Source organism: Mustela erminea, chromosome 8 (genome assembly GCF_009829155.1).
Source record: "Mustela erminea isolate mMusErm1 chromosome 8, mMusErm1.Pri, whole genome shotgun sequence".
In the NCBI taxonomy this organism is placed as follows: Eukaryota; Metazoa; Chordata; class Mammalia; order Carnivora; family Mustelidae; genus Mustela; species Mustela erminea.
The window spans coordinates 76,304,267-76,329,314 of record NC_045621.1 but is presented as its reverse complement, the minus strand read 5'-3'; the positions used below and the strand labels follow the sequence as shown (position 1 = coordinate 76,329,314).

The following is a 25,048-nucleotide window of genomic DNA, read 5'->3' as shown; positions in this document are numbered from 1 at the left end:
AATAAATAGATAAAAAATTAAACAGGGTAGTGACATGATCATCTTGTATTTATTAAAAATCATTCTCACTACTTGTATGAAAAACACTTAGATGACAAAAACTGATGCTGGCACCTCACGTCCATTAGAATGGATACTATTAAAACAACAGCAACAAAATAACAAGTGTTGGCAAGAATGTGGAAAAATTGGAACTCTTACGCTCTGTCAGTGGGAATGTAAAATGATGTGGCCACTATGGAAAACAATATGAAGTTTCCCCAAAAAATTAAATTAGAAGGACCGTAGGATCCAGCAATTCCACTTCTGGATATATATCCAAAAGAATTAAAGCAACATCTCAAGGAGGTATTTGTGTATTCATGTTCATAGCAGCACTATTCACAAGAACTAAAATGTGGAAACAACCTAAGTGTCCACTGACAGACGAATGGATAAACAAAATGTGGTGCATACACAATGGGTATTATTCTGCCTTAAAAAGGAAGAAAATTATGACATTTGCTACAATATAGATGAAGCTCAAGGACATTGTGCTAAGTGAAATAAGTCAGCCACAGGAAGACAAGCAATGTCTTTCTTGCCACTTACATGAAGTATTTACGGTAGTCAGGAGCATTAAGACAGAAAGTAGAATGATGGTTGGCAGCGGCTTCGGGTGGGTGGAGAATGGGGAGTTATTGTTTAATGGGTATGGAGTTGCAGTTTTGTAAGATGAAAAGAGTTCTGGAGATGGATGGTGGTGATGCTTGCCCAACAGTATGAATGTACTGAATGCCACTGGGTTGTACACTTAAAAATGGTTGGAAAGGTAAATCGTAGGTTATCTGTTTTTGCCACAATAAAAAAAAATTTGTAGGTATCAAGTTAGAAGAGGTTATCACTGTGATGACTTCAAAAGTAAAGATGAGAGCTGAAATGGGGTAAGAAAAATATAAATGGAAAGAAATGGGTTGATTTTAAGGATATCAGGAGTACAGATAAAAATTTGTTGGTAATCGATTTTAGTCAAGTATGAAGGAGAGTCAGAAGTCAACCTGTGCCCCAGGTTGCTAGTGTGATAAACTGGGACAGAGGGTGTTGACATTCTTTGAGGTAGGGAACAAAGAAGAGACTCCGGTTTGGCTGGGGTTGAGGGTGAGGAAAGTAAGGGTTCACCATCAGACACACTGATTTTCAGGTGATTGCAGCAAATCCAAGGGAAATTGTCTAGCAAGGAGTTGGAAACAAAGGTTCTAATTTCTGGAGACATCCTGGAGCCCCTCTCATAGGGAGGGTAATTAAAGCTGTAAGAGTTGGGGCACCTGGGTGGCTCAGTGGGTTAAGCCTCTGCCTCCGGCTCAGGTCATGATCTCAGGGTCCTGGGATCAAGTCCCGCATCGGGCTCTCGCTAGGCGGGGGCCTGCTTCCTCCTTTCTCTCTCTCTCTCTGCCTACTTGTGATCTCTCTGTGTCAAATAAATAAAATCTTTAAAAAAAAAAAAAGCTGTAAGAGTTGATGTTTAACAATGAGTATGCATGGACATTTATGGTTTGTCTGTCAGCATATTTCCCTTGGTATTCTTTTGAGTGCTTTGTACACTCTCATCAACAGTGTGTGGTTTGGGTGGGGAATTCCCCTCCCGCTCCAAGGGTAGAATGTGAGACCTAGGTTGAGGTCTAGCAGAAGGTCACAATGATTAGAGTGGAGGACTGGCAGCCATTAAGTGGGAACTGAAGGACTCATAATGGAACTACTTCTTTAAAAAAAAAAGCTTCTTCTGCTCTATCCATTGGTCTAGAGCCTAGAAAAATATGGAACTAAGGCTACTGCAGCCATCTTGCCACCATGAGAGTGAGAATCACTCAGAGCCTAAGAAGCAAACACACAGATTCGAGATAAAGAAAGCTATTCTTTTTAATGTCATTTCAGCCCTGAATCTAGCCATGCCTGAAGGAAGACCTAATCTTGGACATTTAAATTATGTGAGCTAAAATATATATATATACCTTTTTCTTCTTAAGCCAGTTTGAAATTTTTGTATCTGCAATATAACAAGTACAGGCAGTCCTCACTTTGCGTGGTAGCATGAGACCATAAAAATGTTCTTTCAAGCAAAAACTATACAGATCTTAAAAATCAGTAAGAAAATTACAGTGGTCTGTGACCTTTAAAATGTTCTTGTTGGGGCACCTGGGTGGCTCAGTCAGTTAACCATCCGACTCTTGGTTCTGGCTCAGGTCATGATCTCAGTCAGGGTCCTGAGACTGAGCCCCTAGTGCCTCGGACTCCGCACTTAGTAGGGACTTTCCTTGAGATTTTCTCTCTCCCTCTGCCTGACCCGCACTTGCATGTGCATGCATGCTCTGTCTCTCCAAAATAACTATGTAAATCTTCAAAAAATGTATTCTTTTCAAAACATTAAAAACTCTTATGGTTAGGAAATAAAAATAATAATAAAATTGATATTTATTAGTACACTAAAATTTTCAACATTAAAAACATTGAGAATAAAAGTTTTATTTCTTTGTACAAAATGTATCAAAAGGAGTTTGAGTAATTTTTACCTTCTTGTTATGATGTAACCTAAGAAACAGAGTGTCTTTTCTAGGCCTTGGCGAACTCTTGTATTCCTTTCTACATTTGGATCAGCTTCCAACATTTTCTCTTTTGTACCTTTTTTTTTTTTTTTTTAAGATTTTATTTATTTATTTGACAGAGAGAGAGGTCACAAGTAGGCAGAGAGGCAGGCAGATAGAGAGAGAGAGAGGGATGCTGCTGAGCAGAGAGCCCGATGCGGGGCTCGATCCCAGGACCTTGAGCTCATGACCTGAGCCAAAGGCAGAAGCTTAACCCACTGAGACACCCAGGTACCCCAATCTTTTGTACTTTCTATACCATGAAATTCTCCATGATTTCCTTTCCTTTGAGGATTTTTACCAGTGTTGCTTCCTCTGAGACATCATCCTTGTTATCCCAACAACTCTCCTCATTTATGTCAGTACATTTTTCTTCCTGATGGTCCCATGGCTGCACGTCTAGTCTCTTGGACGGTGACAGTGTCAATACTCCTACAGGGGGCTATTTCTTTTATAACTCTATTTACTTTCACTTTGAATTCTGCAAAGTCATGCCAATTTCTGAAACAATGAAATCAGCCTTTACTGGCAGTAAAAGGTTCTTATTTGGTCGTCTTATAATTACTGTTTTCTTTCAATGTAACACCTCACTTCAGTGTTTGGCCTAAATGCTGTTTAAACTGATTCAATGTGTGTTTTCATTACAGTCTTCAAAGTAAAAATAAACACTCCTTTTCGACCATTTAGTAGATTTCTGTTCTGAGAACAACTTAAACAGTGTTGAAGCCACTTTACCTTGTTTTTCTTTGGTTCCTCAAACTTTCTCCGATGTTGCATTCATTGGCTTCATGCAGACCAGGACTTGTCCTATCTTTGCTCTGCTGTCTCCTCCCAAATCTCCTAGTCACATCCTATTTTACTTCCAGTGTTATCACCTTTAATTTCTTTGTTGCACTTTCAGGTTTTTCTTTTATTCGTTTTTGTAAAATATCATGTGGGTTTATCCCTGAGCGACAAGGAGGCGACCCAGCTCTGGGTCTTGGTGTTTGTGCATGACTAAATAACTGGTATGTAATGGCCAACCATCAACAGACTTTGAAAGAGGGGGTGTGGTTGGTCACTGATGTGTGTCTGTTACTTCTCTGGGGCTTGTGGAGCTGGCTGTGAATTTTCTATTTTATGCAACTACAGTTCATATATAATATAACTGAAATTTGAACCATGTTATTGGGATACTGGTGTTATTTAACTAAGCCACAGTCAATAATATTTGTACGTATCAGATCTGTTCAAAGCAATGACTGTTTTGCAACCTAAGGCAGTGATTAGGTAAGAAGAAAACAGAAGAAAGCCTGGAAAAGAACCCTGAGAAAAACCAAGATTTAAGGAATGGCAAAAGAAGAAAAATGTGCACAATAACTTATAAAGAGTGACCAAAGAGGTGGGAGGAAAATGATAAACTTATGGTATCACACAAAGCAAGAAATGAGATGTTGCAATGCATTTTACACTTCTTTAAACTGAAATATAATTCCCATCCTATAAAAGTCACCATTTTATTTTAAGATTTATTTATTTATTTTAGAGAGCCTGAGAGAGAGAGAGAGAGAGAGCAGGGGGAGGGGTGAAGGGAGAAGGCAAGAGAGAGAGAACCTCTAGAAGACTCCCTGCTGAGTGTGGAGCCGGACACGGGGCTCCATCCCAGGACCCCGAGATCATGACCTGAGACAAAATCAAGAATTGGACACTTAACCAAGTAAGCCACCCAGATGCCTCAAAATTCACCATTTTAAAGTGTATAATCCAGTGATCCAGTGGTGGTTTTTAGTATATTCACAAGGCTGTGCAACCATTACTACTATCTAATACCAGTGTATTTCCATCATCCCCAAAAGAAACTCTGTACCCATTCACATTTTGCCTCTTCCCAAACTCTGGAAACTATGAAACAACTTTCTTTCTCTATAGATTTGCCTGTTTGTGACATTTTTTTATAAATAGAATTATATAACATATGCCCTTTTGCATCTGACATCTTTCACTTAGTATAATGTCTTTATGGTCTAACCGTGTTGTAGCATCTACCTATACTTATTACTTTCTATAACTGCATCATACTCTATTGTGTGGATATACCACATTTATTTATCTATTTATTAGGTGATGGACACTTGAGTTGTTTCTGTTTTTTACAAATGCTACAATGAATGTTTGTGTAAAGTTTTTGTGTGAACATACTTTTTCAATTTTCTTGGGGATATACCTAGGAGTGAAATTGCTGGGACACATGGTAATGAACTTTTTGAGAAACCACCAGACTGTTTCTGCAGTGGCTGTATTATTTTATATTCCCAAAAGCAAAGTATGAGGGTTTCTTCACTTCTTTTTAAAAAATCTTATATATGAATAGTTTTTCTTAATTTATTCTGCTTATCTAATTGTTCATTGTATTTCACCAAGCATACTTCCTCCTTGCATCTTTGACTTTTGTATCCCACATTTGTTAAAGTTACTTCTACCTTTGCATATAATACATTTCTTCATACTGCAAATCACTTCTGGTTTCCTTTTCCCATATCGTCTACAATTTATTTAAGCTATGCAGAGCATAAGGTCTCTTTCAATTCATGCGTCCAAGCTGTTCATAACTACCAAAAACATTTCCAAAGTTGGTCAAATATAGATAAGAACCCTGACTTTATTTACCTTCCTTTCCTCTTCAACTTAATTTGTTTGATCCAATTTAAGAATTTTGGATTAAAAACTTGCATAATAACCTTAGTAGTAGGTGATGCACAATGAAGAAAATGACCCTTTACTTCAAAAGAAGTATCTCAGTGTGTCCCCCATCACTGAATGTAATCTTCACTGAGGTATCAGTCTCTTAAATTTTCCTTGAATTTACTTCCCATCCTCTGACATGTATGAACTTTCTTAATGCATCTAGAGTATCTGTCAATTCTTACATTCCACAGGTAGCAACATAAACGTCATTGACATAGTAGACCAGCATGACGTTCTACAGAGGAGTGAGATGATCACAGTCCTCGAAGGCTAAAGTACCTGAAATAGAATGTGTCAAGGCAAGCTATTTCTGCTGTTCTTTGCTTATCAGGATTAAAAAAAAAATTATCAGAATGGTAACTGGCTACCAGGTATAAGGGCTGTGTTAACTTACTAAAGAGATCACATGATATAGCATCTATATTTAAAATCATCACTTGTTTAAATTTATAGTAACTCACTGACATTCTCCAAGACTGATTGATCATCTGCACAAACTAGAAAAAAAAGTGTGTTTTTTGCTTTTGTATGGAGATATGACAGGAATCACTACCTAAGTTTGTTAGCACATGGATTCATTTGCTAGAGAGAGATCCAGGGTGATCGAGGCATTAACAAGTTAAACATTTATTTCTCATTAAATACAAGTCCTTATATAAGTATAGCCGGCATGATGTAGGCTTAGTCACCCAGCTTCTTTTGTCTTATCCTCACACTGTCTCTAGGGAGGTGCCTTGGTCTGCCTTCTAGTTGGCACAAAGGGGAAAAGGAGAAGGGGTGGCTATATTACTTCATTATGATGACAAGATCCCCAGAAATTGTTCTTATCACTCCTATTCATGTCCCATTGACCAAAATTTAGTCACATTGCCATACATGGCTACAGTATGTCAGAAAAATATTGACTTCTGTCTGGAGAGGCTGTTTTTCTAGCTAACATGTGGAGATACGCTTCCATGAGAGTAAAGGAGAGCACAACCATTGGGGGACAACTAGTAGCTGCTGCCGTATCACCTTAATCTTTCCAAACCAGCGATGCTGGACTCATCTCTGCAATATCCTCATTGCGCAGCTTGGCTTTGGATAAGGTCAGGAAGTTCAAGACATTTGTGTGGCCCATTGTTGCACAATAATCCTCATTTTGGAGGTCAAGGAGCCAAGCTGGATATTTAGTCATCTCTATATGCAGGAAATGTGGAAACAACCACAGTATGGGTTTGCAGATGCACAGGTACTATTGAAGCAGAATTTGGTCCCCAAAATCTAATTGTCATCTCACCTTCATATGCCCCCATTCTTCCAGGTGGATCATAATGACATCCCGGACTATGTTACTTGAAGGTCGGGGGACAATCATCCCTGGAAGAACCAACTATTTCCCTTTTCCAACTACCCAGTTACCTTGGTAAATAGTCAAATATCCTTTTGGAGAAGGCTCAAAGATTTATAAGATGTACTTGTGATAATATTACAATATTATCCTTCAAGGTTGGCTGGTTTCCTCTACATTCAAAGAGCTGTGGGTTTGAGGATAGACTCCAGTTTAGAAATTGAGTGAGAAGCCATGGTGATACTTTGGCGACTTGTGATAAGCCACTTTAGGTGTTATCATTCATTCTTTATTACTGTTACTGTGAATTTGACCTAATTCATTCCTAGGGAATCCCATGAAATGTTAAGAGACCACTAAGGAATTCTCTTCTAAACCACCATAATCGCCACTCCAGCTCTACTGTACATTGTGGTTAAAATTCCACTTTGCTCTGATTTTTATATGATGCTCCCTGGCCAGTCAACCCATCATCACGATTGCTATCAAGGATCCCATTCAATAGTAACATTGCCCTCCTTCCTTTCCAGCCTGAAGAGGGGATTTTAAAAAGATATTGTTGGTCCCAAATCAATAATACAGTGCTGCTAGTCATAGTTAGGCATAGTGAGATGGTCATCAAGCACGTTGCAGATAACGAATTCACTCTGACCTTTTCTGCTTAAAACTTTGGATTTCTGGACTATTTTGCTATGTCATTTCAAGAAATTTTCTTGTATTTCAACTTCATGCCATGTAGGTGACTTTGGAATGTACATTTAGTCAAGCTCTGAGCACTATTTCCCAGGGCTTCATCAGCACTTTGAATCCATAATGATTAATAATTATAACAGTATCCCTAAACTCAGTCTGATCTGAAGTAGTGTTCTATCCTCCCTAGATTAGTATGTTCAGAATCTGTTTCCACAGATTGGCCAAGCCATTTGGAAAAATAACAAACAAAACCTTGCAATTATTTGCCGGTTTCCTGCGTGTGCCATTGCTCTTGTCTCACCTGCTGGGGTCTGACACGTTCATCAGTGAGAGGCGATAAGAAGTGAAATGAGTGAGGCAAGACTAGAACTTCTGCTCTCTTGCAGGTTGAGTACTTCAGGCAAGCTCTTAAGCAAATCCAGGTCAGCCTCGCTTGATATGGCAGGAGGAGGTGCTATAAATTGGACATCAGTTGGACATGGGGTATAACTTAAGGATTCAGAGTAATTGGAGCCATCTCAGTCCTCCCCAGTGTTGACATTACAGTCTCAGTTTTTGCTCCTTTACAAAAGAGATCTGCAGGTGGTCGTGGTGAAATACTGAGAATCTTTAGTGGTTCTTAAACATTACCATGAGTCAAAATCACATTGAAGATTTCTTCAAACATAGGTGTCTGGGCCCCACCTCCAGAGTTTGTTTCAGTCGTTCTAGAATGAAGCCGAAGAAATGCCTTTCTTAATGAGTTCCTGGTAGTTGCTTAGGCTACTGACCCAGGGACCGAATTTTGAGCACTACTGCTCTACCCTGTAATTCAGTAACCTATCTTTGGTATCTGGTTATAACAGTTCTGTAGTCACAAATGACTGCAGTTTCTTTCAGAGAAATCAGAAATTCCTAGCTTTTTAACTGTTTCTTGAGTAAGTCCATGTTCTTTCTTGAAGTTACTCAGTGTAGTTAATGGCAGACAGCCCAACTCTTCATCCGTTGTATTCTGTGCTCCCAGGATGGTTAATTGCAGTATCTACTGAGTGTGGCATTTCATTCCAGGGGACCACAGGTGAAAAGCCAACTAATTTATTGTTGGGTGTCATGAATTACTGTCATCTCTTAAAAGATTTATTCCAATCTTCCAATTTATTCCAAATACATATATATGTGTTTTTCATTTCCTGATCACATATTTCTACCTTTTTAATATTCTATTGTCCATAAACCCTTCTGGTACCAATTACTAAACAGGAAAGAATTTTTAATGACAGATGACATATCAACGCTACCTGGAATCTATACAAATGGGTTTCTTTTCTTTTGTTAAGTTTGTTTTTGTTTTGTTTTGTTTTGTTTTGTTTTGTTTTGTTTTGACAGAGATCACAAGTAGACAGAGAGGCAGACAGAGAGAGGAGGAAGCAGGCTCCCTGCTGAGCAGAGAGCCTGACGCAGGGCTCCATCCCAGGACTCCGGGACCATGACCTGAGCCAAAGGCAGAGGCTTTAACCCACTGAGCCACCCAGGTGCCCCTCAAGTGGATTTCATAATGGTTATAGAAAATTCACAGAAATATTATGAGACCTGACAAAAAACTGTAGCCTGAGAATTCCAAGTGTGAGATCCAAAACTGTATCACAGAAGTAGGTTATTAAGAAAAATACTGCCTCTCGGAATTCAGAATGCTGACAACTCAAAAAGCCCCACTACATCCGCTGGCTTCAGAATAGTGCATCAGAATTTGTGCCAACCAAATAAATCCCCTAATCCTCTGACTCCCCCATGTAACTTTGTTTTAAATTAAGGCCTATTGCATACGAATAGCAGAACACATACCACATCTAGGGAGTGTAGGAAACATTTCTGATCTATTCCTTTGTGGTGGCTCTCCAACCTTCCCACTCTAGAAGAGCATGCAAAAAGGGAACGAGATTAATGCTGAGTGAACCAGTCCATTGCATCTGCTACAGGTGGAAGGTGCAGCCCGGATTTTGCACGATTGTGCATGGCTGGCTAAAAGAGAAGAAGAATTGAGAGAATCGTAATGCTAAAGGGAAAGTGGAACCGCGACATGGTGGGCCATGAAGTATCCCAAATATTTGCTGTTCTTCATACTGAATTAAACGGGTAGTCAAGTAATCTGAACATAAGCAGAAGTAAAAAGTAAAAAACCTCCACCTCTTTCTAGATACATAACTTCAAACAAGTTATTTAACTTCTCTGTCTCCTCATCTATAGAATATCACTAGTATGAATATAATAATACCTGTCCATAGAGCTGTGGAGGATTAAATGACATAACTTTTCTATATCATTTAGCACAGTCCCTAACACGTACACGTACATAGGAGTTTATTATGACGTATAGCTACAATTTCAAAACTTCTGAAATACTTGTAAGTGTGGGATATTGATGGAAAGTCTCACCTGAACAAGTATTTTTGATATTTTGATTAATCAAAACATCCAGATCCCTGAGCCATCTGGAAGAAATGGAACTTTTTTAGAGTAGTGTAACATTTAACTATTGCGGCATGGCAAACTACCCCCAAAACTTAGTAAATGAAGGAAACAAACTATTATTTCTCATGTATCTATGAGTCAGCTGAATGCTTTTGTTGATCTGGGCTGTATTTGTCAGGATTCTTAAGGAACCCTTCTTTCTGTTCTCACGGACCCTGGTACACTTCCAGGTACATTGCTTCAAAACTAATGGCTTATAGAACTCTCTTCCTTATGTACTAATATTGATGTTTGATAATACACAGTGGTTTGTAGATACTCATATAATAAAAAATAAGAAATTACAACAGCCACAACTGTCAAAATCCAATTGCTAAAACTAATAATGAAGTATTTATGAACATAGATTTATAATCTTCAAGAGAAAAATAGCATATTTGGCTATTATTGTCAATCAAAGAATTCTGTTGCATGAGAAAAAAAATAATTTTCCAGTTCAATTATAAATATAAATAAATAAATTCCCATAGACTATGTCCTATAATTAAGTGAAATTTTTCCTAAACTGGCAGTCTATTCAGACACTGAAGGATAACCTGAAAAGTTATGTGGGAATTGAAGGAAGGCAAGGCTTTAGTAACAAGATCAGGGGCTAAATGGGAAAAAGGTTCCAAGATGACCTATGCACGCATATGTGTGAAGAAGGGAGAAGAGAGGGAATATTAGTATATGTGTGTATGTAAAACTAAGAAATACTAACATTTGGTGTATAAAGAACCCCAAAGACCACATCAAGTGTGCTTTCTGAATTAGACAACTTTTACAACACGGCTTCCATAAAACTGACAAAGACTTTCTTCAGAGAAGGAAAAATGATACTTTATTTTTCTGCTTTTAAACTATGCATTTGATGTATCTCCTTGTCAGCTACCCAAATTGAAACACACATCATTGAGTTTGGGGATATTTTCATGTTTAGAAGCTAAGAAGCTCATCAATAAATGAATTTGTTAATAAGAGATGTCAGTTACAGTCTTTCCCTTTGCCCTCTCCCCAACTCCATGTGAAAGTACATGCTTTTAGACAATGAGTTTGCTAAAGAATAAGGACTGAGCTGCAATTAAATAAGACAGTTTTTCCAAATAAAAACAAAAATCTTTGATTATTAAAGGCCAAAGTAGGAGCATATTAAACAAGGGTTACTTGTTTTGAACTAGATACATCCAGAGTCCAAACAATTTGAGGACTTCCAAGAAAAACAAATTTTAGTGTGATTCTTGAATAATGAGCTTTCAATGAGAAGGGATATTCCTATAATGTCGAACAACTTATCTATGATTTCCTCCAACTTGATCTATTCTCATCATTTGGTTCACTACAAAACTTGGCTGAATATAGCTGACTAAATTACTGGTTATCATTCCCCCATTCTTATTTCCAGAAAGACTCAGCAATTTATAGTATAGTTGTATTTATTAATATTATTTTAAGATTAATTGAATGATTAACATCAAGCTTAAAACTATTTGAAGCAATATTAAAGTGTGTGTCTGTGTGTTTACAAAACATATAAATAGATCTTGGTCATCTTCTTTTATTGGTACAATGTAGTGGCTAAAAGGTACAAGCTTTGGAGTCAAGTGACCTGATATTGGTCATATTACCAGACCTACATAAGCCAAAATTTTCTCAACTGTCAATGAGAATATCATAGTTGTTAACTCAGTGCACCTGAAATGTCTTAAGTGCCCATTAAATGTGTACTGTTGTTCTACTACCTGCTTTGCAAAGCAGGCAGTACTGTTAGATTGTAATTTTTAATGGGTTCATAAATTCTTAATGAATTAAATTAAAGTCAGCATGTTACTTCTGAGGAAGCCAGCAATATTCCCACAAGGTTGTAAAGAATCATGGTTTTTAGTGGCGATTGGGTAATTTGTGTGGAACTAGGCTGTGGTTTCAGGGTAGTCTTTCTAAGTCTATCGAAATGTGCTCTCTAATTTCTTCTGCAACCAGCCTAATTCAAGTACCTTCTCCTGCTAGGAAAGCTGAAATAGCCTCTTTTTACCCAACCCAGCTTCTATGCAATCGTATTTCCAGACTGTGGTTAAAATGATGTTCTAAAAATGTAAATCTTACTCAAGTTTCGTTCATACTGCTCCCAGCAGCTCAAAGCTCTTCAATGGAAAGCAGGTTCTGGGACTTGTCTTTCTTTTTGCTACCTTACCTCTTACCATTATCCCTCATCTTAGTGTTATGGTGAATGTTTTTAGGTTCTTAAACTTCCCAGACTGTTCTTGCCCTTTACATATATTCTTCCCCGTGCCTGGATCACTCTCTCCCAGACCAGCCACCTTCACTGGGTAGCGCTCTTCTCATGGCCTCAGCTCTGCCAATGTGGGGAGCCCTCCCACATTAGTCTTTTGCCAGTCCTTTGTCCTCAGTTTTATGCAGTTGTGGGTTTTGTTTTCCTTTCCTGCACTTATCTCAAGTCAGATGAGTGCGTACTTGCTTGTGAGTAAATCTTATGAAAGTCTATCTCTTTCACTAAAAGGCTTTGAGAAAGCAGACTAATGACTGTTTCCATGTATGCCTAGCACCTAGAAGCACAGTGCTTAGCACATAGTGACACTTGATATAGATTGCAGAATACATTTATTACGCAGTGAAGAAGGCAGTTTCTGAAAGGAGGGGAATGAAGAGACAAGCTCTCCAAAAATAAACTGAAGCCACTTTGGAGTCTTTGCTTAGTCCCATCCTCATTCTCTACATAGCCTCTATATCTCAGCACTATGAACTAATGTGAAAAGAGAGGACTTCCCTCCCCCCATCAGAGATGATCAATCTTTTCCATGTCAAACCATTTGAGGTAGGATCCAGGAGTGAATGCAAAGGCAGGGGAGCCACATTTGATTTGATAGAGGGCTGCTTTAAATCATATATCCCCCTCTCGGCTTAATTTTTTTAGTTCCTTGAAAAAAGATCTCCACATCTAAGATAAATAGATAAAATGTCTACAAGATGCATGGCTTTCTCCTTGAATCATCAAACCGTCTGAAAGTTTCAGTAAATGATGGTTAGAGAGAGAACCTCCCTAGAGTCTGGACCCTCCTTTGTCCCTAGCCGAGTATGCGACCACCTCAGGACCAGTCTCAAAGGTAGGCAGAGAGATTGTAATCTGTTTAAGACAACTGCAGCAGAGCATGGTGCTCCAGCCTCCATCCAAAATTTAACTCCCTTAAGTTGTATTCATCTCTGAATGTCAATATCAAGTACTCATTTTTGTTTTCTGTGCCTTGTTACTTTGCAAGTGCTGTAGGTAAAGGCAATCAAATTAATTAACATTTCTCTCTCTCTCTCTCTTAATCTCTTAAAATGCATGAATTTACAGATTCCTTTCAACAAGAAGTATGGACCAGAAAGAGTATATAGTTGCTTAGAGCACCTGAGGGGACTTGGAAAGATGTCTTCAGTGGCTAGAAAACAGGAACATGTAAAGGGTTGGTGGAGGGCACCGCAGACACTAGGGTCTAATTTATAATCTTGGCAATATTGGTTGTAATCTGCCTCATCAAATTAAACAGTTATCAAAGAAAAGAGAAAGAGTTATGTCGAAGTTCATATAGTTACCAATGGGTAGGGGAGAATTTGTCTTACTTACATCAGTCAACTACGGATGCCTCACCTCACAGCTTCTCACCACATATTCGGATTATGGGAGTGGCCAATTCCCCTTGAGATAACTCTCAGCATTCATACTCCTCTCCCTTACACTTTTCTGCTCCCTCTTTCTTCTTGCAGAGCCAGCTTGCCTGCTTAGTGAAAGAGTAAGTCCATGAGTATGAGTGAGAAAAGTCTCAGATCATCAGAGTATCTCACAAAAGAGCAAAAATCTCACAAGAGGAAAATAGACTGCAGTATTTCTCCATAACCTGGGAAGTCATTTTTAAAATCTAGTCCCATTACAAGCAGATCCTGTTATAACATCATTGTTTGTAAAATGCCTAGAGCTTAGGCACCTTTGTGTCACTTAGGCATGTATATATGAATTTAAGTATTTATTTGTTTATTTATTATAAGAGCCTAACATCATAAACAGATTGACCTGTTTGGGCTCCAAAGGTGGCTTGTCACTGAGTAAAAGTAATTTCCCATGGCAGGTGCTCCCAGCAGGTGGCTGCTCACAGTACCTGCATCAAAAAGGTAGATTTAGTCAGAGATTTTATTTTAATATGAAATCTGTATTACAGCCTGAGCCACTACTGGGTGATGTGCCAAAATTCATGTCTGCAGCATGATTTATTATGTGAAAATACCACAGAACTAATCAGTGGAGTTACTAATTAATACAAATCTGCATTTTTTGCATAAGCAATTAGTGCAAAGAGAGAGCAGTGAAAGAGGAAGTTTGACTCCTTTAATCTCAGTGCCTACTCAAGCAGAAAGACCCACCAGGGCCAAACTCCAAGATCTCCATTTGGAATTTCCCCCTTTTGATTAGTTAAAGACATAAAAGGTCAAATTATCAATATTTAATTCAGGTGAAAATATATTTGTTAAAGAAGAAAACATTTTATTTAAAGAAAGTGAGACTCTAGGTGTAAATTCTTGATCAAAAATAATTATATTTTCCATTTCAGTAAAGTCTGAATAATACTTAATAAGCATTCTAGTTGCTAATAATAATGGCATTTAAAAATTACATCAATTATAGGGGGAGGGGTGTGTGGCATATGTTTCTAAGATGTTGAAATCACCAAAGGTGCTTGTTCTTCTAAGTTACATCTCTGCTAGATTTTTCCCAGTATGTTGTGGGTAGAATGTGTTTAAAGTGCAGTATTCTAAATCCAGTATTTAGGTACTGTGGCTCACTAAATCTGGGCAAATAATGCCATTTAACATCAGTTGGTTTGTTTTCCCCATTAATTTAATAGAAATTGTTTATAATATGAAATAACTTGAGAGTTGAAAGGGTAATGGTGATGAAAAAAGACATATCATCAATAAAATGTATACTCCATATAATAAAAGCAAAATTAAAAAATAGTTTTAGATGTTTTATTATTTCTATGCACAGCAAAAACAAATAAGAGTTCATTTTGATTTTGATACTGTGTGGCAAACAAGTGCAACTATCTTTCTGAAAGTTACTCAATATATCATTTCTTTGTTTTGGGCTTGCCAGTTCAAAAGATAATATAAGCCCTTCCCTGGCCCCTAAACCTGGATATCTAGTTTTCCAGGAAACTTATTCTGAAAAGAAGGTGGCTAATTAAATGCAGATATACAGGGCTCTCTCATTAAAAGTTCGCATGTGGTGGTCAGTGGTTTTGTGAAAGAAGGCAAATAGGAAAAAGCAAAAGCTGCTGGAAGGGGTTCTTTTGAATCTGGGTACTGAGTATTTTAAGGCCGAGAAGTGGGAATTGTCCACGGTGCTGATACCTTGAGGAAACTATTTTTCCTACAAGCTGCCTGGGGCTCTAAACCTGGCTCGCCTAGCTTCTCTGTAATCCAGGAACTAGTCGGGTCTCCTCCCCCAACCCCGCGGCAGCCTTTGTTCAGGGGACGCTTAGTCGTCGTCGGTGTTCTTCTGCTCTCGGTACCGGCAGCTACACCCAGTTACCGGGGCTTGTTATTTGCTTGCGGCTCTCGGTTAAAGCGAAGGTTGGCAAACACGGGGCGCTTGTCAGTTACCCAGCCAGCCCGCGGTCCCCTTTAGACCTCAAGCTGTTGCTCAAGGCGCTTGAAACAGACGTGCGCCCTCCGTTTACTTTCCCTACCTAAGAACAGGAGCCCTCACAAATACACACTCATGCACACTTAACTCACAACCCCCAAAACACACAGTGGCACAAGTCACATTCACATCCCCACATTCTCACATTCACACACAATCACACACGTTCATACATTCATGTACGCATTCCCATTCAAACAATCTCTTATGCACTCATATTAAGATTCACACACACTTGTACATTTAAGCACACTCACAGAGCGCATCTAACGCACGAGGCCTTGGGCAATCATGTGGATGACCTAGCCCGCCACAATGCTTAGAGCCACGCGTTGATTTTACATTGTGGATTTGCATGTTGGATGGTTTAAGGAAAGCCCCTCACTTCTGACTGAGAATCGGAGACAAGGTCCCTCTGAGCCCTGTAGGCGCCGTAAGGGGAGCCACCCAGGCCCCGGCGGGGCAAGGAGGACGTAAATAATAAATAAAAGAGCACAGGCAGGCCTAGCTGGGGAAGCCCAGTACTAAATCACTTCCCAAATCACAGCCGCGTTGTGCTCCATCCAATAGCTCCAAGCGATTTGTGGGGCTGGGGGTTGGAATCAATTTTTTTTTCCGTTCTCGCAGGTGCAATATGAATCAATTATCTTAATTAAGATTATGCCGCAAGCCCAGGAGATTTGGGGAGGACGGGTTTTGCGCTCGGGGCGACGGCAAGGCATTTTAATAGCTTCTCTCTTGCTCCCGGCTCTCCCCCCGCCGCCTGGCTGTCGAGCCCGGGCAGCTCCAGCCTCTGGCCAAGACCTGGGCTCCCGGCGGCCTCCCCGGAGGCGTAGGCGCAAACCTGGCGCCGCGCAGGCGAAGTTGGGGGGAACCCATAACATTCCCCTCTGGCTTCCCAAAGGCCCCTGAGCTGCCGGGCCTATGAAATACCTATCTACAGCTTTCTGGCCCTAGACTTCTTCGGCCCCAGCGCCCTACGGTGTCACCCGCCCCGAAGCTTCCCACCACCTCCCGCTTCAGGGACAGGATGAGGCCAGGACACCCCCCTCCTGGGATGCGCTGGGAGAGGACGCGGGAGCCGCTCGAGGTCGGTGGGGCCACCCGGGCTACACTTGATTCTTTCACTGAACGCAAGCTTCCCTTTGCAAAAGCAAGCATCTGTTTCCGCGAGAAACAGGTCACCGCCAGGGACGCCGGCCCTGCCCCTGCTCTTTATCTAGGCCCGGTGAATGCGTCGAACACCCCACCCCCACCCGCGCCGCCAGCTACACCCTTCCCACTCCCTACGTCCCGACCACACGCCCCCTCCCCCCCAATCTCCCCGCCCCGGGCACACTCCCCTCTCCCCACCCCGGCCACACGCTCCTCCCGCCCCCCTTCCCGCCGGCGCTCCTGCTGCCGCTTTAACGGCCGGGACCGCCCGGCCCGCGCCGCGCGCTCCAAGCGGGGACCCGGGGGGCGACAGATTTGGGGCATTGCTCGAGGGCAGTGAGTCATGAAAGCCGCTTTTGTTACCCGCGCGTGCGGTTCGCGTGCCGCTCAGCAGCCTGCAGCGCCCAGTGGGGACTGGAGCTGGAGGAGCACCGCTAACTGGCAGCGCGGGCAGAGGGAAAGGGCGAGAATTTAGGCAATCGGGAGGGGGAACGTGTGCAACTGTCGGAACAAAGTCCAAAGAGGGAGAGGAAAATAAGAAGGCGGGGGCGGCGACTGTGCCTCCTAAAGAACCCCACAGCGCCGGCACTCCATCCTCTTCCAGCGTTACCGCCACCACTGTAGTCTGGCCTCACTTTCTCGCCCCGTCTCTCTCAACAATAAGCGCCTCAATCTAGGTCTAGTTTGTTCTTCTCGCCTCCCGGCCCGACTACTCGGCTGCCGCCTCGGGAGGTCCAGCCTGGGCTCTCTCGGCGCCAAGATTCCCTCGCTGGAGGACTGACATTCCCCGCGCAGAGGAGGGTTTGCTCCCAAACTCTTGTGGGCCATGAGGCTCATTAAGAGCCAGTGAGACCGAAATTCGCCAGGTCTCTGCAACATCCCGGAGTGGCCTTTTCTTTGTATAAATCCCAAGCACTGGATTAGGGGTGAATTTATTAGAAGGAAAGGGAAAGAACGGGTCTACTAATTTCTGCACTTTGCGCATTTGAGTATCAGCTGGCGAAACACTCAGTCCTTTTCTGCCCTGGAACATTTGGTTCCACAAGAATCTCCTCTATTCCACAGGATGTCGCAAACTGAGGAGGTTTCCACTTCCCTGGAAAGGAGGGATCCCCTAGGTCATCCCCGGCTCTTTGGGCAGCTGGGGCCCTCTCTTCCATTCGCCCCTAAGGTTTCCCCTAAAGCTCATCTAAGACCAACAAGGGAGAGCCAGGGCGCCAGTAGCCGCAGGGTGAGCTAGCCCGTGGGAGGCTGCTGGGAGAGTGGGGAGCACTTGGTCCGCCCTGCAGCAAGTGTCCTCAGACCTGAGAGTTGTGGACCCTCCTTAACTTCCAAGCCCCTTAAGTTTTAACCCATCACTGATGATACAGACGGTGCAGGGGTAAATAATGAGACTAGGTTCTGAGGTGAATTATTTGACATTCTTCTGTGCTCTTTGTACACTGATGAGTGAACACAGAAGAACAAAAACTCCTTACAGCTCTGGTCTTGGAAACTCAGCATAATTCACCTCATGCTTTCAGTGGACGGGGAAGGTTGCAACCACCGCCTTCCAGGCACCAGTGATCTTGTTAGAACCCTCTTTCCCTCTCCACTGCATTGCCCCTCCAGTTCCCAGAGGCACCTAGCTTCTGCCGCTCAACCCTGACATTGTTTGCAAACTTGAGGGGCTTTTAGAAAGATTGCCTTTAAATAAACAATCCAAGTTCGAGGCATTCATTTGAAGGGGCGATGGGTCTGGGAGGGATAAGGTGTTAGTTAATGGAGAATTAGAGAAGAAGCTGGTGGAGAAGGAATGGAAAAGATGGGATATGTGACTAAAATCTGCCTTGGTAGGAATGAATAAATAGAGAATAACCATTCGAACACAAATATAGCTCCTTCAGAATTAGTCAGGAATCTCTATGATCTTTGTTTGACAGACAAGGTGGAGGTCGCATCAAGACAGTGTCTTTGAGGTATAGAGGAGTCATGGCCATTAACCCCTTGCAGAGCTGTGTTACAGTTCTTTCTTGAAAGCCGAACGAAAAGACTCCTTTAGCATAGGCTGGTTGCATCCTCCTATTGAGAAGACTTGTCTGAGCCAAGTACCCACTTACAGGCCTGAAACGGTGGAATGCCAGCCTATGACAAGGAACAAGGGGCATCAGATGAGGGCATCCTTTGCAACAATCCAATGGCCTTGGCAAAGAGGCAGAATCTAAGCATCAAAGGAGTGCCCCAGCTTTCACACACAGAGCTCTGAGGCCGAAGGAGCCAAGGCCCGAGCGTGTGGACCAGACTGCGCCAAGGGCCAGGACTTCTGTGGGGGAAGTCTCCAGAAACAGGGGTAGCTGACGGTGGGGACACACCGAGTTGCATTATGTATGGTGGGGTAGAGTGACTGGTACAAAATTTCTGGACTGTAGAGAGTGGGAGTGGACGATACAATTAAGGAGGCTAAAGAACTAGCATCAAAGCTGAGTTTACAGATGAAGCCATTTTTACATGGCATATATGTTTTCTTAAAGGTTCGGTGGAGATGAGGAGAAGCCACCCTTTGGCGCCAATAAGCAAAGCGTCAGCCAAGAGGAGGAAACCCAGAGATGGACGACTCCGAGAGGGCAGAAAGTCTTGGTGCTCTGGAGACCAAAGCCTGGAGGAGATATCCAACGGAGTCAGGACGCTTCCCTGCGCGCCTCAGTCTCCACGCTGCTGCCTCTTTCACCTCTGCCCTATTTCCCGCCCCAACGCGGGCCACTCACTCTGATCTAAACGCAGTCAACGTTAGCTTTCCCGCTCCCTTCCCTCAATTCTCCTCCCCCCTTGCCCCCTCTCCCTTCTGCCGCCTGAAAGGGTTAATCTCTCCTGCGGGTAAAAACAGGTCCGCGGAGTCTCTAACTGGCGACAGATGGGCCACTTTCTTCTGGCCACAAAGGGGCCGGAATGGAGCGCTCCGCGGCATACAAATGGGCAGGTCACGTGGTCCCCGGCTCCTGGCTGGACCGGGAAGACCATATGGCGCATGCCGGGGAGGCAGGAGATGGGGCGGGGGTAGGGGTGGGGGCTAGGGGAGCTGGAGTCGGAGGAGGGTGGGAGAGCAGTAATGCTGAAGGGGCGGGCGGTGGGGGAGGGCGAAGGGAGCGCTCAGCCTGGACGCGTGCGCAGGCGCCGGGCGCAAGGACCTGCTAGCCGCTCCGCTCCCGGCCCCGCCTGCGCTCAGCATCACCAACCCGCCTATATAACCTGGGCGCCCGCCTGGCCGGGAAACGAGGAATTCGCCCCACGCAGAAGGCACGGCATCCGGAGGCCCCAGGGTTATGAGACCATCACTGCTCAGGACCTACTAACAACTGCAGGTAATTACAAGTCTTTCATTTTTGCCTGGGAATAAAAGCAGTAATTGAAGACCGGATATACCTACACATATTCTGAATGTGTGCGTTTGCGAGCGTGTGTATGTGTATTGAAACAGGCACTCCTCTTTATGATTGCAGGCAAATACGCACACATTTCGACTCGCATCACTCAAATAACCACCGCAGGCTTTCTGATTTTTTTTAAAAAAATATGTTTTAGTATATTGGTTTTGAGGACGGGAGAAATTATAGGAGCATCTTTGGATTTTTAAAATAATGCACAGTAACTCTGATTATTTGCTAGTGGTGATTTCGAAGTCATGAAAGCAAATAACTAGTTCACTTTCTCACTTCTTCCAGTAAGGAAAAAGAGAAAAAAAAAAAAAGCCCTGATACCAAGATTTGTTTTGTGTGCATCTATTTTATGCACATTGGAAGTGCCAACTTATTTTTTCAGTGAATAAAAGGGACATTTGCTAGCCAGAGTATACACACCCCGGGGGAAAAAAATCCCGTTGACAGATAGTTTAGTTAGAGGGGAGGGAAGGAGTGTGGAGGAGAGAGGAACCAACTCCTGCTACCTGTTACTGCTCCAGAGGCTGCCAAGTCTCCAGCAGCCACCGCAAAAGCCAGAAATTCAGTTGTCTCACTAAAGGCTTTTTATTTTCTTCATTAGAAGCGGCAACTTCTCTATTGCCAATCGCCGACCATTATAATTACTCATTCTTTTAAAAAGAGGTTTGAGGCGAAGTTTGAAAAGCCCCAATAAAGAGCGGGCAGCTCTTTCAATGGGCTGTTTATTAGAAAGGAGCCTTCCGCACCTGATCCCAAGTGCGTGGAAGGGCGCTCTGCGCCGTGCCCTCAGCCCTGGTCATGTAGCCAGAGCTTTTGTAGAAGGTGGAAATTCAGCAGAGAGACTGTGGTGGGAGGCGAGGAAAAAAAAAGGAGAGGGTGGGATCGAGACCCCGGACGACTTTTGTTGCCAAATGTTTCGTTAATAGTGAAATAATTTGGTGGATACTACTTTTTCTCTGCCAAGCATTTGCTCTTCAATCTCCAGTTAGTATAATCTTCTTAAAAATCACTGCTACCGTTAGTAAATTACGTAAGGGCTCTTCAACTGTTATCGCTAAGTACAAGAAGCAAGGGCAGAGAAGGGAACAAACAAAATTGGGATTTTCAAACTCCTCATTTTTTGTGGAGTTGCGAGTGACTTTGAACTCATACAGATAAATGTGAGGCAGTCAGGAAAAAACCAACAAACATGAAGTAGTCGAAATGTATGCTCATTTTCACGCATATTTTTCTGCCACATAATCACCATAAACACACTTTCACCAAACCTAGGAAACATACACACAGGAGTGTACATATACACATACTTACGCTCTCTCCCACCTCCAGCCCTGCCCTGTCTCCTATGTGTCAGCGGGACACACGCGCGCCATTATAAAACACAGCATTTAACTTTTTCTTAGGGGCATCCATTTTGTAGTGAGCTGGTACTTCTCTTCACGTGCATTTCTGCAAGGTTAGGGAGTGGGAGCTGAAGGCTTAGGTAGTTTTTGAATGTAGTGTTTGTGCTCCTTTTCTTTCTGTTCCTCTCTCCCACCCCTGTTGAATGTAGGAAACCGAAACATGACCAAATCATACAGCGAGAGCGGGCTGATGGGCGAGCCTCAGCCCCAGGGTCCTCCCAGCTGGACAGACGAATGTCTCAGTTCTCAGGACGAGGAGCACGAGGCAGACAAGAAGGAGGACGACCTCGAAGCGATGAACGCAGAAGAGGACTCACTGAGGAACGGGGCAGAGGAGGAGGACGAGGACGAGGATCTGGAAGAGGAGGAAGAAGAGGAAGAGGAAGACGACGATCAAAAGCCCAAGAGACGGGGCCCCAAAAAGAAGAAGATGACCAAGGCGCGCCTGGAGCGTTTTAAGCTAAGGCGCATGAAGGCCAACGCCCGGGAACGGAACCGCATGCACGGGCTAAACGCGGCTCTGGACAACCTGCGCAAGGTGGTGCCCTGCTATTCCAAGACGCAGAAGCTGTCCAAAATCGAGACGCTGCGCCTGGCCAAGAACTACATCTGGGCTCTGTCAGAGATCCTGCGTTCGGGCAAAAGCCCTGATCTGGTTTCCTTCGTACAGACTCTCTGCAAGGGCTTATCCCAGCCCACCACCAACCTGGTTGCCGGCTGCCTGCAGCTTAATCCTCGGACTTTTCTGCCTGAGCAAAACCAGGACATGCCTCCGCACCTGCCTACCGCCAGCGCTTCCTTCCCTGTGCACCCCTACTCTTACCAGTCGCCGGGGCTGCCCAGTCCTCCCTACGGTACCATGGACAGCTCCCACGTCTTCCACGTTAAGCCGCCGCCGCACGCCTACAGCGCTGCGCTGGAGCCCTTCTTTGAAAGCCCCCTGACTGATTGCACCAGCCCTTCCTTTGACGGACCCCTCAGCCCGCCGCTCAGTATCAATGGCAACTTCTCTTTCAAACACGAACCGTCCGCGGAGTTTGAGAAAAATTATGCCTTTACCATGCACTATCCTGCAGCGACCTTGGCAGGGGCCCAAAGCCACGGATCAATCTTCTCGGGCGCCGCTGCCCCTCGCTGTGAGATCCCTATAGACAATATCATGTCCTTCGATAGCCATTCACATCATGAGCGAGTCATGAGTGCCCAGCTCAATGCCATCTTTCACGATTAGAGGCATGTCAGTTTCACCATCCCCGGGAAACGTACCCACTGTTCTTACAGTGACTGTGGTGTTTACAAAAGGCAGCCCTTTGGGTACTATTGCTGCAAAGTGCAAATACTCCAAGCTTCAAGTGATATATGTATTTATTGTCGTTACTGCCTTTGGAAGAAACAGGGGATCAAAGTTCCTGTTCACCTTATGTATTATTTTCTATAGCTCTTCTATTTTAAAAAAGTAATACGGTTAAAAAAATGCACCACAAATTTGGTGTAGCTGTATTCAGATCATATTAATTATCAGATCGGGATAACAAAATCACAAGCAATAATTAGGATCTATGCAATTTTTAAACTAGTAATGGGCCAATTAAAATATATATAAATATATATTTTTCAACCAGCATTTTACTACTTGTTACCTTTCCCATGCTGAATTATTTTGTTGTGATTTTGTACAGAATTTTTAATGACTTTTTATAATGTGGATTTCCTATTTTAAAACCATGCAGCTTCATCAATTTTTATACATATCAGAAAAGTAGAATTATATCTAATTTATACAAAATAATTTAACTAATTTAAACCAGCAGAAAAGTGCTTAGAAAGTTATTGTGTTGCCTTAGCACTTCTTTCCTCTCTAATTGTAAAAAAAAATTGCACAATTTGAGCAATTCATTTCACTTTAAAGTCTTTCCTTCTCCTTAAAACGAAAACCAGATCCATAACTCTTAAGAGGATTAAAAAAAAAAAGAGAGAGAGATGTAGTCCCTATCAAAACATATCAATTCAACACATTACTTGCACAAGCTTGTATATACATATTATAAACAAATGCCAACATACCCTTCTTTAAATCAAAAGCTGCTTGACTATCACATACAATTTGCACTGTTTCTTTTTAGTCTTTTACTCCTTTGCATTCCATGATTTTACAGAGAATCTGAAGCTATTGATGTTCCCAGAAAATATAAATGCATGATTTTATACATAGTCACACAAATGGTGGTTTGTCATATATTCATGTAATAAATCTGAGCCTAAATCTAATCAGGTTGTTAATGTTGGGATTTATACCTATTGTAGTCAATTAGTACAGTAGCTTAAATAAATTCAAACCATTTAATTCATAATTAGAACAATAGCTATTGCATGTAAAATGCAGTCCAGAATAAGTGCTGTTTGAGATGTGATACTGGTACCACTGGAATCGATCTGTACTGTAATCTTGTTTGTAATCCTGTATATTATGGTGTAATGCACAATTTAGAAAACACTCATCCAGTTGCAATAAAATAGTATTGAAAATCTGACCAATTGTTGCATTTCTTCTTAAAGTGATTTTTAAGTATAATTCTTAAGCAGAATAGTTGTTTTATTTGCTGAATTAAAAAATACTAAATGCTAAATGTAGAGTAAAATAAAAGACAAAAGTATACTTTGGCATACTCTTTAGTCTGTATATCTTGATTAGGGAGTCACCAGCTCTTCGTAGATAATGAAAGAACCTAACTCATATTTCATTACATGGAACATGAGGCGGGGGGGTGGGGTGGGGAGGGGTGGGGGACAAACGGTTCTGTTTGTTTTTCTTTGTTTTATGTCTTCTTTTTTAGCTTTTTGATTTTTATTCTTTTAAATGATTATGTTTTTTCCATTTTTTTAAAAAAGGGGATATTTAGTTAATTATTAATAAGCAGACACAAACAAGTGCCCTAGCTTAGTTTGTCTATACATTTAAAAACATATGAGAAAACTTTGCCATTTTCTTAGTACGTTGTTATCTGTGCATTTTCCTGAACAGAATTGAAAATCAGTACTATCATAAAGTACCATTGCACTTGGCAAACATGTATTATACAATAGTACTATACAATATAGTACTGGTTTGCAAACCAGTACTATCCCCAAAGAAAGTTATGTACCTTTAGAAAATGCCAGGTAGAAATGATTTAATTTAAAGAATCCAAGAAGTAGCATTTTGTAATTACCTTATGAACCTCCTGTGATGATTTCCAGGAGAAAATGTAGTGAGTTATTTGTACTCAAGAACATACTATGTGTAATGTAATATATTTTAAGATGGTACAATTGTGTTCCTTCTCTTTTTGGAACATTAAAAAGAATTCTGTGGAAAACTTACAGATGACTCTGTCCATTGTTAAGTCCACCAAAAACAAAGTTTGGCATTTCTCTTCGTCTGGATGTACTGACTGACAGGAATGCTTCCTAGGGAATAACACTTTGGCACTTGTGTCCTGGCTCTACCATGGTGCTCTGATTACTGTCATTAGTAACTCCATTGTTCC

At 42.0% G+C, this 25,048-nt stretch overlaps 1 protein-coding gene across 1 annotated transcript; it reads left to right on the top strand.

Moving 5' to 3' along the window:
• The first annotated feature begins 19,793 nt into the window (after positions 1 to 19,793).
• Positions 19,794 to 24,046, top strand: NEUROD1 (neuronal differentiation 1). The gene is made up of 2 exons (XM_032356128.1): positions 19,794 to 20,043; positions 21,671 to 24,046. The coding sequence occupies exon 2, from the start codon at positions 21,682 to 21,684 to the stop codon at positions 22,750 to 22,752; it is 1,071 nt and encodes a 356-aa protein (XP_032212019.1). The 5' UTR covers positions 19,794 to 20,043; positions 21,671 to 21,681; the 3' UTR covers positions 22,753 to 24,046.
• Positions 24,047 to 25,048: the final 1,002 nt, after the last annotated feature.

Coding starts and splice junctions, on each gene's coding strand:
- NEUROD1 (XM_032356128.1), top strand. CDS start 21,682: ATGACCAAATCATACAGCGAGAGCGGGCTGATGGGCGAGCCTCAGCCC.